Raw genomic sequence first — 14,243 nt, forward strand, 5'->3', positions numbered from 1 at the left:
GAGAGTTGTCCAAACTAAGAGGAAGAGGAGTCCACACCCCTCACAAATCTGTGAGGATTCAGCTTCTTCACCACCCCAAACCCCATCCAGGTCACTCTCCTGTCCAGTCTACCTTTCAAGCAAGGTTGATGGCACTAATAACTATTCCATGACAAGCCTAGTTTCCACAGTTCCTGTCTTGATAGGTAAAAAGAAAGGTGAACCTGCTGTAGGAAGCACTCACCCAGCCTGTCACTGCAATTGGGCTTATTAAATGGCAGGTCTTTGAAAAGAAAACCGTTTTTAACCATTTTCTAAACTTGGTTAGACCAAGATAACAAGTTTTCCCTCCTATATGCAAGCAGATATCAAATGGAAATTTTGCTACTCCTTAATATATGACTCAGTTGAATTCCTCTTCTCAAGCTATGTTCCTTAATGTACAGGCTACCTACATACTGTTCAATCTAATTGATGACTTTGCTGCAAAGCTGACTGCATTGACCAGTTATTTTCTGTGATTTTAGGGCCCTATTTTAACAATCTATAGCACATGGTGTGAAGCGTTTGGCGCAAGTGCCTTTGGGGCGTATCCAAATCCACTTTTGCTATTTTAACGGTGTAAAATGGTCACTGCACCAGGCGCATGGTCTAAAAGGGATGGACTCAAGTCCTCTCATTAATCATAGGTGTGTTTTAGGTGTAACACACGGTAAACCAATCAGTGTGTCATCTCTCATTTCATTTCATATTTTAATATCCAGGAGCGCTGTCACATTGGTGGATTGCTATTATAACAGCACATTTACTCAGCAATGTGTTTCAATAATATAACATGAGTTACTTTGGCTGAAAGGAAAGTTGGCTGATGAGCTGCTAACCTCACATTTAATTCATATAATGGAAGAATATGGAGATATAACCAACCTGTCTGATGAGTGTAGAGGTGTGTGTAGTTACACTGCAGCAGCCTGGTGTCATCAGCTGATTTAATAAACAGTGAGTCCGTAATGGCATTGCGCTCTGTGCAGCATCTCAGAGGCTACAGACTTTCATAGGTTGTTAGGACTGTCAATGGCACAATGGCGCTCTCCATTTTTTTTTACAATTAATTAAATCTGATAAATATTATGACTAACTGATATGACATGTATTTCTAATACGTTGATGTACATCATAATAGGAACTCACATTGTGGTCCTTTTATTAGTGATGTTTTGCATGTTTGTGTACTGCTGCGCGTTCGTATGGTAACAAGCACAGTGTCTGCACCTATATACCCGCCTATATAGGAGCATATAGGACTCTTGATGATTCTCCCTTATATAACAGTGACATATGCAACAGTGACTTTAGACCTGTTTTGTTTTTTTTTGTCAATAGCGCAATCGCTTTCCTCTGACTCAAAATAGCAACGCTCCACCAATGAACCTGACCACACCTCATTTAGAGACCAACACACCCATAGGAGCACCGGGGGAAGCTAACAAAGACACATGTGCCACACCCACCATCCACTGTGCGCCTACCGCAAAATGGGGGCCTAAATGTCTATGTTGACAACCACAAGGACAGAGGACTAAAGAACTATGCTGTGTTCTTGCAAACTATAGACTCTCTCAACATGTGACAGAGCCTACATAAAAAAGGGGCACACTCTAAACTCTAACATCTTAATCATCTCCAAGGGTCTTAATATTTCTAATGTTGTGATGCCTGATGCTGCTCTCTCTGATAATTCCTTTTTTCTTTCAGAGTACTATCTCAAAAGTGTATACAATTGTTGAGGGATCACAAAACAGTCTAAAGCCCAATTTCCACCGGGTGTGTCAGTGGCGCGTTACTGCTGCTCCGCGGTCACCGGAGCTGATAGTTACCACTATAATCAATGACTGGGGATTTCCACGGGGTCCGTCAGCGGCGCGGAACAGCTGCGCTACGGTTTAGCTCCGTCCTCTGCCCGACGTCAACTCACACCGGGAGCGTTACAGCAGCGGAGCGGAGCTCTGGGAGAGAAAGCTGCCTTTTAAAATGAAGTCACACTGTTAATACAGTAATTACGGCAGCCCAATCAAATCCGAAGGAGTGCCTTTAGTCTACCGTAATTACTGTAGTAGCAGCACAACTAAATGGCCCTATTTTGTTAACTTGCTCAATTTTGGTTGATTTGGTAATTTTTTGATTGTTGTGCTTATCTCATGTGTCAGTAGCTACGTAGCTAGATGATGTCTTTATCTGTCTGTTTTATTCATGTTTGTTGCTGAAATACGATCGGGAGGCTGCACGGGTTGTTTTATTTTGAAAGGCTGAAGTTTTATTATGCTGATTCAATGTCTGACTTCCTGTCTGGTGCAATCGGCTCTGTTGAGCTTGTCACAAGTTAGATACACGCTGCTGAGACGGTGGAGACACTATCATTGATTATAGTGGTACCTATCAGCTCCGGTGACCGTGGTGCAGCTGTAACGCGCCACTGAGGGACCCAGTGAAAATTGGGCTTGAGTGTGTCTCCACCGGGAACGTCCCAGCAGCGGCTCTCCACGCGGCAGCGCTATCAATAGGTAGCATTTCTATTTTTGACGGAGCTGTTTCTAAGGTCTTAAGGTTTTTCTGACCCAATTTGAGGTGGATCTGTTCAACCTGCTAGGCATGAGTCATAAAAGTACAAGACCTGTAACTTCTTGTTGCCAATAGGTGGCGCTATGACTATGATTCAATATTGATACACTGATGCGTTCAGACTGGGATTCTCATCAAGCATGAGAAATTTGGGGCAGGTTGGATAATTTATGTCCTAATAACATAGCATTTTTCTTGGTGAGACATTAAAATTTACTGCAATGCCAAGACCACCACGTTCGACTACTCACAATTGTGATAATTTCAGATGAAACAGACCAATTTTCAAGTTGTTTGGATTTAAATCTCTAGGTGTCTGTTCAAGTACTAGGCCTTAATGGCAAAAACTGTGAAAAAATTGAAAATTAATTTAAAATGGTCAACTTCTTGTTGGATTTAGGGTATGGCTACAAATATACTATGATCAGAAGTATGTGTGACCAAATCACATAGTAACTTTAAAAAAGGTGATTTCATGAAAGGGACTAATAAAACACACCTTTAATTTCCCTGCTGGCTCTGGTGTTACACATTTGTAATATTAATGTCACACATTACATGTTAAACATTTGTTTACAGAAACACATTGGTCATTAATATAAGCAACAGTAAAATGCAGTATGAGGTTTGTCCATATCCACTGTAATGTTAACAACAAATCTACTCTACTCTACTACTACTTGTGAGACCAGTTAAGAACAGCAGAGTGATATTTGCAGCTATGCTGCACCATGCCATTGCTGTTTCAGATGCTCCCCTGTAGCAATGAAGGTGAAGGAGAGGTGTCATCCTGGTAGTGAGACCCTGTGAGCCTCAGCTCATAGTAGATTAATCCTGAAGTTACTGAGAGTGCAGGGAAATATTTGCAATTGTCAGGCATTGTGGGAAAAGCATGTTAAATCTGTGTTAAGAGAATCAATGAAGGATGAGCTACAATAGTCAGGTCAAAGCAGTGTCAGTCACTAATTGAAAAATGCATTACAACTTAGTTGCTCACTAACTGTCTACTTAGCATCACTACATTTAGGAGCAGAAACCCTATTTCTTTTGCACTCCTTTTCCCCCCATGTTTCTGGAAAACACTGCATCATTATTCAGTGGCAGTATAATTCAGATGAACTGCAGCTGGGCTCTTTTACGATTGTGCTCTTAATAAATACTTAAAAATTAAAAAACTGTGATGTCAAATTTTGTGTCTTTTACTGTATTTTGCAACAGACTTAATAAATGTGTGTAAAAGGCCACTTACACTTTTTGGAGCAACCATTTTCTTATTTGTATACATGTACAAATCATATGCACACAGAGATTTGTTACACATACACAAATCTGAGCATGCATATAGATTCATGTAACTCTTCAAAAGTTTTATATTTTGGATATTCACTAATCTGGCATGGTCAAATGTAAATGCATTATCACAAATCTCCACACACATGTACAACATATTTGGCCCCCATACAGTTACCTTTATTTCCTTACACCTTATTAACCAGATACTCGCCCAATTTTTGGAATGTTCTGAGCAAGAACAAAAACTAAGTTTAAGTTGGCCTGAGCAAGCTTGCTACTAGCAAGGTTAGCTATATGATATCCCATTCAATTCACTGTTAACTAGCATTAGAAGCTGTTGGTGTGTAGCCCGAAGTATGGGTTAGCCATTGCGTTGTTGTTTTTGCTCCAGCTGCTGTTCTCCTTTCCTCCAGTAGAGGCCCTCCTCTCAATGATGTGGATCTTACCATGCTCTTCCTTCATGAAGAGATCCACCAATAAAATCTTCTCCTTGTGGATCTGCATGCTGATGTCTTTAGGGATGTCTGGAATTAGCCAGTCCACAATGTCATTCATCAGCATCACAACATTCTGGTAGAGACAAATGAAAGGGAACTGTGTTATTTTTTTTTGTTTTAAAAGAAAAGTTACAGGAAACTTTTACATATACTCTTCTATAATATATATTGGAACATATGTGATGTATTGCAGGGGTTCTTAACCTTTTTGACCTTGAGACCCAATTTTGTCAGTGCAGAATGGCCCGGGGTCCATTAACCACTTAACACACGCCCCTGTTTTTTATGCTGTTAGCCTAAACGGCATGCCCAAGTTGTGAGCAGCACAGATCCCACATAGTTTGAGACTCAGAGATGTGTCTGGTATCATAGGAAAGGAAACACTCTCAGGATTCTTGTAAAAGTGTCTGTGTGATTCTGTGACTTACTGACAAAGAGTGGCAGAGGTTACAATGATGGGGTTGTTTACTCGCCCATAGGTTTGCCTTTACAATGACATGTGTACAGACATTCAGGGACCTCTCAGCAGGATATAGACACAATGAGGCCACAGCCACAGGTCTTGGCTTCATGCAGTCCAAATTTGGAGTCAAAAAACCAAAAGATGATTTTTTCTGAATTATTTTTCAACAGGTATGTCCATGCGTTTTCCTCAGGTCCTTTTTGGAGACTCCAAATGGACACTTGGTTACCAAAGCTGTATAACCACAATCAAACACCTATAACTTCACATCCCCTTTGCCTACAATCAAAATCTTGGTCTCTAATGAAAGCTGACGCCATATTATTATTATTATTAATATTATTATTATTATTATTATTACATATAACCATATTTTTTTGTTTGGCCATATCTATCTATCTATCTATCTATCTATCTATCTATCTATCTATCTGTTTATTTTGGTATAAGTCATATGTTAAGTCGAAGAAGAACCAACCGTGTACCAAAATGCCGAGTGCGTAATGATATATGGTTCAACTCTTTTACGCACAGGGCGCACGCCGGTTACGCTTGGAGTTTGTTTATGGACAGCCAAACTTAATAGCTTAGTGTCATACACCGTTGGAAACCTCTGACTATTGGCTAAAAGGTTATCAACTTCATTTCACCGAATATTTCCATAGGCTAGAACAGCAGTCAATCAAAGCCATGTCGTCATTGTTGTCGGTCACATGTCCTCATTGGCTTTGGAGACATGTACTGCCTAATCCTAAACACCGATTGGCTTGTGTGTGGTGTCGTCAGAAGCAGGAGAGGCTCACGGTCGTAAACATCTAGTCACGTGTACTCTGAGATGGACGTGCAGGTCAGGAAATGACGTAAACGGACCGTGTATGGTTTGTTATTTGTGTTATTACGTTATGTGTTGGACTAAATACATGTTGACATATTGAGGAAAGTATTCCGGTTTTATGGAAACGGATTTCATATTTCACAAGAATGGATACTTGGCGAGCTGTACAGAAAGTGCTGAGTCATAAGATGATCGTTGTGGATAAAGGGAAGACTTTGAAGGTATGTAGGCATTATAGCTTTTCTTACTTAGCTCAGGGGCTAGCCGAGCTAATCGCTAATACTATTACGGCTGTGAGCAACCATATAAGTCGTGAGTGGTCTTGAATGAATCAGGACAATCTAAGCTTTCCAACGATGTACGGCATGAATATATATGTTTAAGGGTTGGTGTTTAAAACATTCAGAAGAACTTGTGGCTACCTCCTAACATCCGTCCTGTCCCGTAGACGGAACAGCGTGCGTTAAGTGGTTAAATATTAACACTATATAGGTGTAATTGTTCTCACTCCTGGTTTGATTTGTATTCAATAATAAGCCAAATCCACTTACAGTTTAACAAGCTAAAACCTTAATAACGTTTAATAAATAATAAAATGACATGATAAAATGTGATCATCACATAGATTTTTATTAAACTTTTATTAATTTTTACTGATAATTCATGGAACAAATATAGCAAGAAAGTGAATGTAGTCCATTTGATCTAAGAGGGCGTGCTGATGAGTAGGGGTGAAGAAGGTCTGCGACAAATGAAGGAGCCTGACCATACAATGCTGTGTAAGTAAGGGTGAGGATTTTAAATTGGATTCTGAATGCAATTTGTAGCCAGTGAAAAGATTTAAGAATGGGACAAATGTTTGGCTGTCTATTTGACATGGTGAGTCGTCTTACAGCAGCATTCTAAAAAGAAAAGTGTGTTGCAATAAATACTGTCCTGTCCTGTCCTGTACTGTACTATCTCTATATCTGTCAGGTGGAAGTCTCAGATCTTCATGATGATTAACAAAAGTCCAAAGTGTTGCAGTGTTTTAGAGGTAAATCAGCAGTGAGGTAAGAGGAAGGCAGCAGCACCTGTTCAAACATGTTTACTTTGTTACATATTTAAAATAATTCATATGCTTTGTCTTTACAACATTATTTGTATAAATAAAATCAGTGGTGACAGTTCTGTTTACTATTACAAATATAAGAATGCAGTAACACTAATCTCACCATGCAGTACAAGTGCATGTGCAAGCCACAGTGCAACAATTGAAAAGTGGCTGATGGCAAGGCATTCCTGGTCCATTGGCACAATGCTTCTCTAAATAATATTACACACATACCACTGATCACTGACAAATACATATGCACATTTCATACCAACAACCTAATTTTGTGTACTGCTATATATTTTTCAATAGTATCTTTATTGACACTTTGAATGTGCCTCAAATAAATGTAGCTGTGTTGGATTACATGGATGAGAGTTTGACAGTTTGCTAAATTTAAATATTGTACTGTTGCTGGTTGTGGAGGTTTTGAGTTTTTGAATCATGTTTGATTCATTTGAGGGTATATCTTACAAAAATAGAGCTGGCAAGAAAGAGGAAGTATCTACCAATAAAGTAAAGGCTATACAGCATATAACGTAACACATGCACTGACACCTTCATTCAACTTTATGTCTAGTCACAGGCAAAATCACTATGCCAAACAGAAACAGCACGAGTTTACAAAAAAAAAAAAAATCATACATGTAGCTACCTGTATGATACATATTTAGCCACACACACACACACACACACACACACACTATTACCAGCTTCCAAACTACAGCCAGTTAACACCATATCAAACAAGCCAATATGTTGATATCACTGGCAGCCACCCAAACCACCAGGCATTAGCCAACCAATTATGACCAATTCCAGATTTATTCTGCTGCATGACAATGGTGCCAAACATATAGCTGGAGTCATAAGGAACTATCATCACCTTTAACAAGAAAAATAATCCTGGTACAAATTACATGGCCCGACAGAGCCCCAATCTCAACATTATTGAGCCAGTCTTTATGTTTCTTGTGTTAGCTGAACTTTGTATGAGGTTAATTGATAAATAAAAATAATTGGCAGTATTTTTGAAAGCGGTACTGAAAACATTTGCCAGTGTCCATGTGTGTTAATAGGCTATTAAAAAGGTAATTTAAAAGGTTACTGTATAAAAAGTACATCAATCTTTGTTTTTACATTCCACAGTTTCAATTAAATATTCAATAAGATATGTGATACTTCACTACCAGTGTATTTCTAAAAACATATATAATATTGCCTACTTTTCATTCATGCATTTTTCATCTTACCTGGAAAACAATGACAAAGGCCAGTCGCACAGCAAGCACTGCCCAAAATTCCTTGGAGATCTCATACGGAGTGGTTGACCAAGGAGGCTCTCTGTAGTCCTTATACCTTTTGACACAAAAATACATTTTTGGGTTTGGTTTTCAATTTTGACATTTATTGATAAGACAGATAGCCTACTACTACTGCAGATTGTATTCTGTCACTTTCCTTCAATTTAATGTATTCTCTGAACTATATTATATAGTAATTACTTATTTAGTATACACTTTAGTAGTTTTATTCTCTGAAGTACAGTCACCTGCAACTTCATTGGGAAAACGTGCAATACAATATAATTCAATCCATCACCGTGCCCCCCCCCCCCCCCTTAATTTAATTAAATAGAAGCAGCAGCAGCACCAGGTTCCAACTTGATCTAAGAATTATTTTATCTGTGAGTCTTCAAAGTTTTTAATTCTAAGGGCTGTTCGATGCCCTAGAATCAACTTAAGTGGACAAGCAGTAAAAAATCTTGGATGATTTCTGCAAGTTTTGATATTTGGTGGATTCATTTTCGGCCTACTTCTCTGTTAGTGCTGAATCAGCCTAACAAAGATCCAGAGACCCAGTTCCTGCTTCTGGCTAAGTAGACCAGCTGTAAGTAATCAACCATTGCCATGCCACCAAAAGCAAAAGCCACTGATAACTCTGAGGAACTTGCTTCCATGGCTCAGGTGCGTGAATTACTTGAGCAGCAAAAGGCTTCCTATATATCTCTCTTAGAACAACAGGAGAAAAATGTCAAATCCTGTGTTGAAATCTTTGTTGATTCCTCAAACGAAAGAGTTGGGGAACTGATGAGAGAAGTCCATGATCTCAAGGTGTTGAAAAGGCTGTCTAGAGCTAACTGTTAACCAGTAGAGGGCGCACTGTAGCTGTTCTGTTTGGCAACAAAGCCAGTTTTGCTAGCAGCAAAGAAGAGAGCATTAGACATGCTTGTAGGAGCTTTCAGTTGAGTTTGGATGTTTCAGAGATAGTTTCCAGTCCAAGAGGATTGTGTGCGTCCATTTGTCCTGTAAGTAGGTTTCAGTTTGATATTGTGAAACATAATTAGTTTGAGTTAAAATAGTAAATAGAGAGTTAAGGTGGTAAACCTTTAAGCTAATATTTGTTAACTAATTACCCTTTTTTGTTGTATTATGAGGATGTTTTACCTGAGTGTGGTCTTTTCTGTTATATATCATTGTACATTCTAGAAACCACACACCAGACCCACCAGAGCCCTGACCGGACTCTCCACAGCGATCTGTACTATCCCACCACCCACACCCCAACACTATTTTTCACAAGGCTAGTCTGGAATTTACTCAAAAGGAGTTTCATGACTTCAAAACCTACAGCAAGTCATGGGGTGATGCCTGCAAACAAACCAAAAATTATATGGAAAGCAAAAGTCTTATTACTCTCAATGATAAATCTGATTACATGGAAGGCCAGTCCAGACAAAACAATGTCATCATTGATGGAATTAAAGAGTCAGAGGGTGAAAAATGGTCTGATTCTGAGGACAAAGTGAGGAAGCTGTTGACAGACAAGCTCCAGATTAATCATCATACAATTGAGCTAGAATGGGCCCACAGGACTGGAAGACTGTCTTCATCATCCACCAAACCCAGGCCTATTGTTGTAAAGTTTCTGCGTCATAAGGACAAACTGGAGGTTCTCAGCAAAGCCAAAGGTCTTCATAAATGAGGATTTTCCTGAAGCTGTTAGGCTGAGGCGTAAAGAACTCCTTCCAGCCATGAGGGCTGCCAAGGAGAAGGGTGACATTGCCTACCTGAGGTATGATAAACTCATTGTGCACCCACCATTCCAGAAACCTGCACGGGAATGTAGGTAACTGTACATTCACACGCGCACGCACATGCCTGTGCACATACACACACACACACACACGCACACATACATACATATATTCACACACAGTATCATACTTAAGGATTTTATTATGTATTTTTTATGGTCTATGCATGAGAACTTCTCTGTCCTCTGATGGACCACAGCTCTCTCTGTTATTACTGTTTCAATGTCCTCTCCAATTTAACTGTTTGTTGTACTTGTTGTAGAAAGTGCTATCATATGAAATGTACACCTGTTAATGCATATGAAATGAATGAATGGAGCTCTTGGATCTGTACCATGTGTGTCACCGTATTTCCCTATTATAACATAAATGATGATGACTTGGTGAAGATTATGAAATCTCAGGATGGGATTCTACCTACTCAAGATCATATGATGTTTAACCCATTTGATGTGAGCCCATATAGTAATACTAAATTCACAGAGTTTCTTGATCCTGATTCAAATTTTTTTAACTCCTCAATTTCTGAGACGCTATCTTGTGACTACTTTAGTATTGATCAATTTAATAGTCTACTGCCTGATGTGCCAAAGTCTCAGTCTAAGAAATGGTCAATTTTTCATTTAAACATTCACAGTCTTTCCGAAAATTATGATTCTCTTATTCATTTTCTGTCTTCATTAAATCAGGAATTTTCAGTTCTAGCATTCTCTGAAACTTGGCTGAATTAACATTACTTTTTGACATCCCTAATTATAATGCTCAGCATCATTGTCAGACAGCAATTCAAAAATAGAGATGATCTTACTTTCAATTCTGAGTGCAGTGTTGAATCATTGTTTCTTGAAATACCTTCTTGTGATAATTTTGATGGTAAGTGTGTTATCATAGGTTGCATTTATAAGCCTCCTGACACAAGCACTGAACATTTTAATTCTAGTCTTGCTTGTGTTTTGGACAAAATTAACCGAGTAGGTAAAGTATGTTTTCTAGTGTGTGATTTCAATATTAACCTATTTAACCACGAGTCCCATTTACCCACTGCTGATTTTTTGAACATTATGTATGCTAATTCTTTATATCCATTAATCACTAAGCCCACTAGATTGACTCCTTCATCTGCATCCCTTATTGATAACATATTTACCAACTATTTTAACAATCTATGGAAGGCAGGTGTCTTTTATTCGGATATATCTGATCATTTTCCTGTATGTCACCTTGCGTCAGTGACCTCAGGTAGCTATCAGGAAAGAGAGAAAGTTTCAAGCTTTAGAGTGTTCAACAAAAGAAATCTTGACCAATTTGAGGAGATGATCGATGTCCTTCCCTGGGATGATGTATATACTCATGATGATGCAGAACAAGCATATCAATCTTTATTTATGTCTTTCAACGCTGTATTTAATAAGTGTTTTCCCTTGGTTAGTAATCAAACAAAAAAGAATAGTACTTCCAGAAAACCCTGGTTTACCCCAAGTCTCCGGAAGTCTTTGCTAGCTAAGAATAGGTTGTATAAAAATGTTATTAGTAATCCATCTCCACTGAATACTGTTAATTATAAAACTTATCGAAACAAATACAATCATCTTATTAGAAATGCAAAGAAAAAATATTTTTCAGACAAATTTGATGAGGCCTCAACTAACACCAAAAGCACTTGGAGGGTCATTAATCAGCTCCTAAACAGGAAAAAGGTCTCAGCTACTCTTCCTTTCCAGTTTATTGATGAAAATAGAAAATACTCTGACCCTTCTGATATTGCATGTGCTTTTAATAATTATTTTGGAAATATTGGCACAGTTCTATCTCAGAGGATAAATGATATTGCTGGGTCTCCATCAGAGTTCTTGAAAGGTTCCTATCCTTCTTTACAGAACTTTAATCCTCCTACTGAGAAAGAAATTATGGACATAATTATCGGTTTGAAAGATTCAGCTGCTGGACATATTCAGGAGTGCAATATTCTTTATGAACATCAATACGGGTTTAGGAAAAAGTATTCTACTGATATGGCTTGAACAGGTTGATAGAATTCATACTGCACTTAACAATAATGAATACGGTTTGGGGACTTTTCTTGACTTATCCAAAGCCTTTGATACTGTTAATTATGACATTCTACTCCAAAAGCTGTCACATTATGAATTTTCTGGAATAACTCATATATGGTTTTATAATTATGTTTATAATCGACAACAGTTTGTTTCCATTAATGGCTTTGTATCAGAGCGAGGTAATTTAACTTGTGGTGTCCCACAGGGATCTATTTTAGGACCACTCATATTTCTTATTTATCAATGACTTGGCAGCAAGTCCAGACTTGGCATGTTTCTGGACTTTTTGCTGATGATACTAATTTATTTTTTTCACATACTGATTTATCTGTACTTATGGACAAAGCTAATAATGATCTAGATAATATTTCCAAATGGTTTAAAATAAATAAATAATCTCTTAATGTAAAGAAATCTAATTTTATTATATTTACTTCAACAAATAAGAAATACTGTAACTCTAACATTTGTCTGTCCATAGGAAATAATCCAATTGCTCAGGTTTCTTCGACAAGCTTCCTTGGCGTCTTGATTGATGAACATTTAAGTTGGAAGAGTCATATTCACTTTGCCTGTAATAAAATATCGAAATCTATTGGAATCATTTGTAAATTTCGAAGTTTGGTTCATCAAAAATGTCTCCTAACTCTATATTATAGTTTAATTTATCCATATCTAATATATTGTAATATAATTTGGGGAGCTACATACCCTACCTATCTCCATAAACTTTATATATTAGAAAAACGATTCTGCAGAATTGCTACATACAGTGACTGGTCTGTTCATTCAGGCCCTCTGTTCAAACAACTGAATATCTTATCAGTTTCTAACTTAAATAAATATCTAACTTGCGTATTCATTTTCAAAAATATATTTCAGCCTCATCAGTTTTCTTTGCCCTGTAAAGCATTTTTTCAGTTAAACAGTGACGTACACAAACTCAATACAAGACAGGCTAATTGGTTACATCTCCCAAAGTTCTGTACTGAACTCTGTTGATTCTCTATGAGATACAGAGGGGCTGAACTATGGAACAGATATTCATATTTAATCCCAGTCTACTTCTGTAAATCAATTCAAACATAAATTTAGGATATTCTTGATGAACCTGACTTGATACTGTACTTATGCTCAAGTTTACATGTTCTCATATACATACACACATTTTATTTTTTATCTTTTCTATATATTGATTTTATGCTGCAAATTATTCTAGGTGGATTGTTATTATTGTTATTGCTATTTGTTATTGTTATTTTTATGTTATTGTAGTAATTATTATTATTGTTATTATTATGGTTATTGTTGTTGTTGTTGCCATTATTATTGTTATTGTTAGTTATTATTGTTATTATTATTATTATTATTATTATTATTATATGTTGTGGATTATTATCTTTTAATTAATGTTGTATTGAAGTAAGGAGGTGAGATTCATTCTATAAACCCCACCGGGTTTTCTGATCTCGCCTGCACAATCTGCTTCTTATGGATGTTGTTAATTTTATTTGTTTGTTGTATAGTGCAAATAAATAAATAAATAAAATATGGTCCAAACAGCAGTTCAGAGTATCCACCCTTCTTGGACTCCCTCCTTGGAGGGGGTGCTGGAAAGTACTCCCTCTGGGGATTCCCTCGTTCTGCTGGGGGACTTCAACGCCCATGTTGGCAGCGACAGTGAGACCTGGAAGGGTGTGATTGTGAGGAACGCCCCCCCCCGACCTGAACCCGAGTGGTGTTCGATTATTGGACTTCTGTATTCGTCACAGGTTGTCCATAACGAACACCATGTTCAAGCATAAGTGCATATGTGCACTTGGCACCAGGACACCCTACACTCAGAAAAATGAATCATCTCATAGTTTATTTTTAAGTATTTGCATCTATTTGATTTTATTTAAATAATACAACTTTAAGAATTTATTTATTCAGATTCCTTAAAATCAACATTGCCTGTTAATTGCAAAACCAATTAAATTTAATCAGTTAAAACGTATGAATATAGTTTAAATATGACGAGCTGCGACTCAACCACATAAAATTTATGAGATTGGTTTACGTAAGATTTTAGTACGTCCATGCTCCACACTCCAGTCCAGTAGGTGGCGGTAATGCAACTGGTGTGTCAACGGCCTTTGGAATTCAAATTCAGAGTCACTCACCAGAGAAGAAGAAGGACTTTTTCCCGGCCTTTTGCACCAATACATTCAGTGTTGCCAACTTGGCGACTTTCTCGCTAAATCTGGCAACTTTCCAAACCCTCATAGTGACTTTTTTCCTCAAAAGCGACTAGCGACAAATCTAGCG

General features: G+C 37.7%; 1 protein-coding gene across 1 annotated transcript in view; it reads right to left on the bottom strand.

Annotated features, from left to right (window-relative positions):
• Positions 1-4,218: 4,218 nt before the first annotated feature.
• Positions 4,219-14,243, bottom strand: part of LOC128359522 (anoctamin-1-like) — a 151,741-nt gene continuing 141,716 nt past the window's right edge. The window contains exons 25-26 of the mRNA XM_053320014.1: positions 8,033-8,138; positions 4,219-4,461 (exon numbers count right to left, since the gene is read on the bottom strand). Coding sequence (XP_053175989.1) covers positions 4,219-4,461; positions 8,033-8,138 — 349 coding nt within the window. The remainder of the gene's footprint in view (positions 4,462-8,032; positions 8,139-14,243) is intronic.

The sequence above is a fragment of the Scomber japonicus genome, chromosome 5 (assembly GCF_027409825.1).
Source record: "Scomber japonicus isolate fScoJap1 chromosome 5, fScoJap1.pri, whole genome shotgun sequence".
NCBI classification, from domain to species: domain Eukaryota; kingdom Metazoa; phylum Chordata; class Actinopteri; order Scombriformes; family Scombridae; genus Scomber; species Scomber japonicus.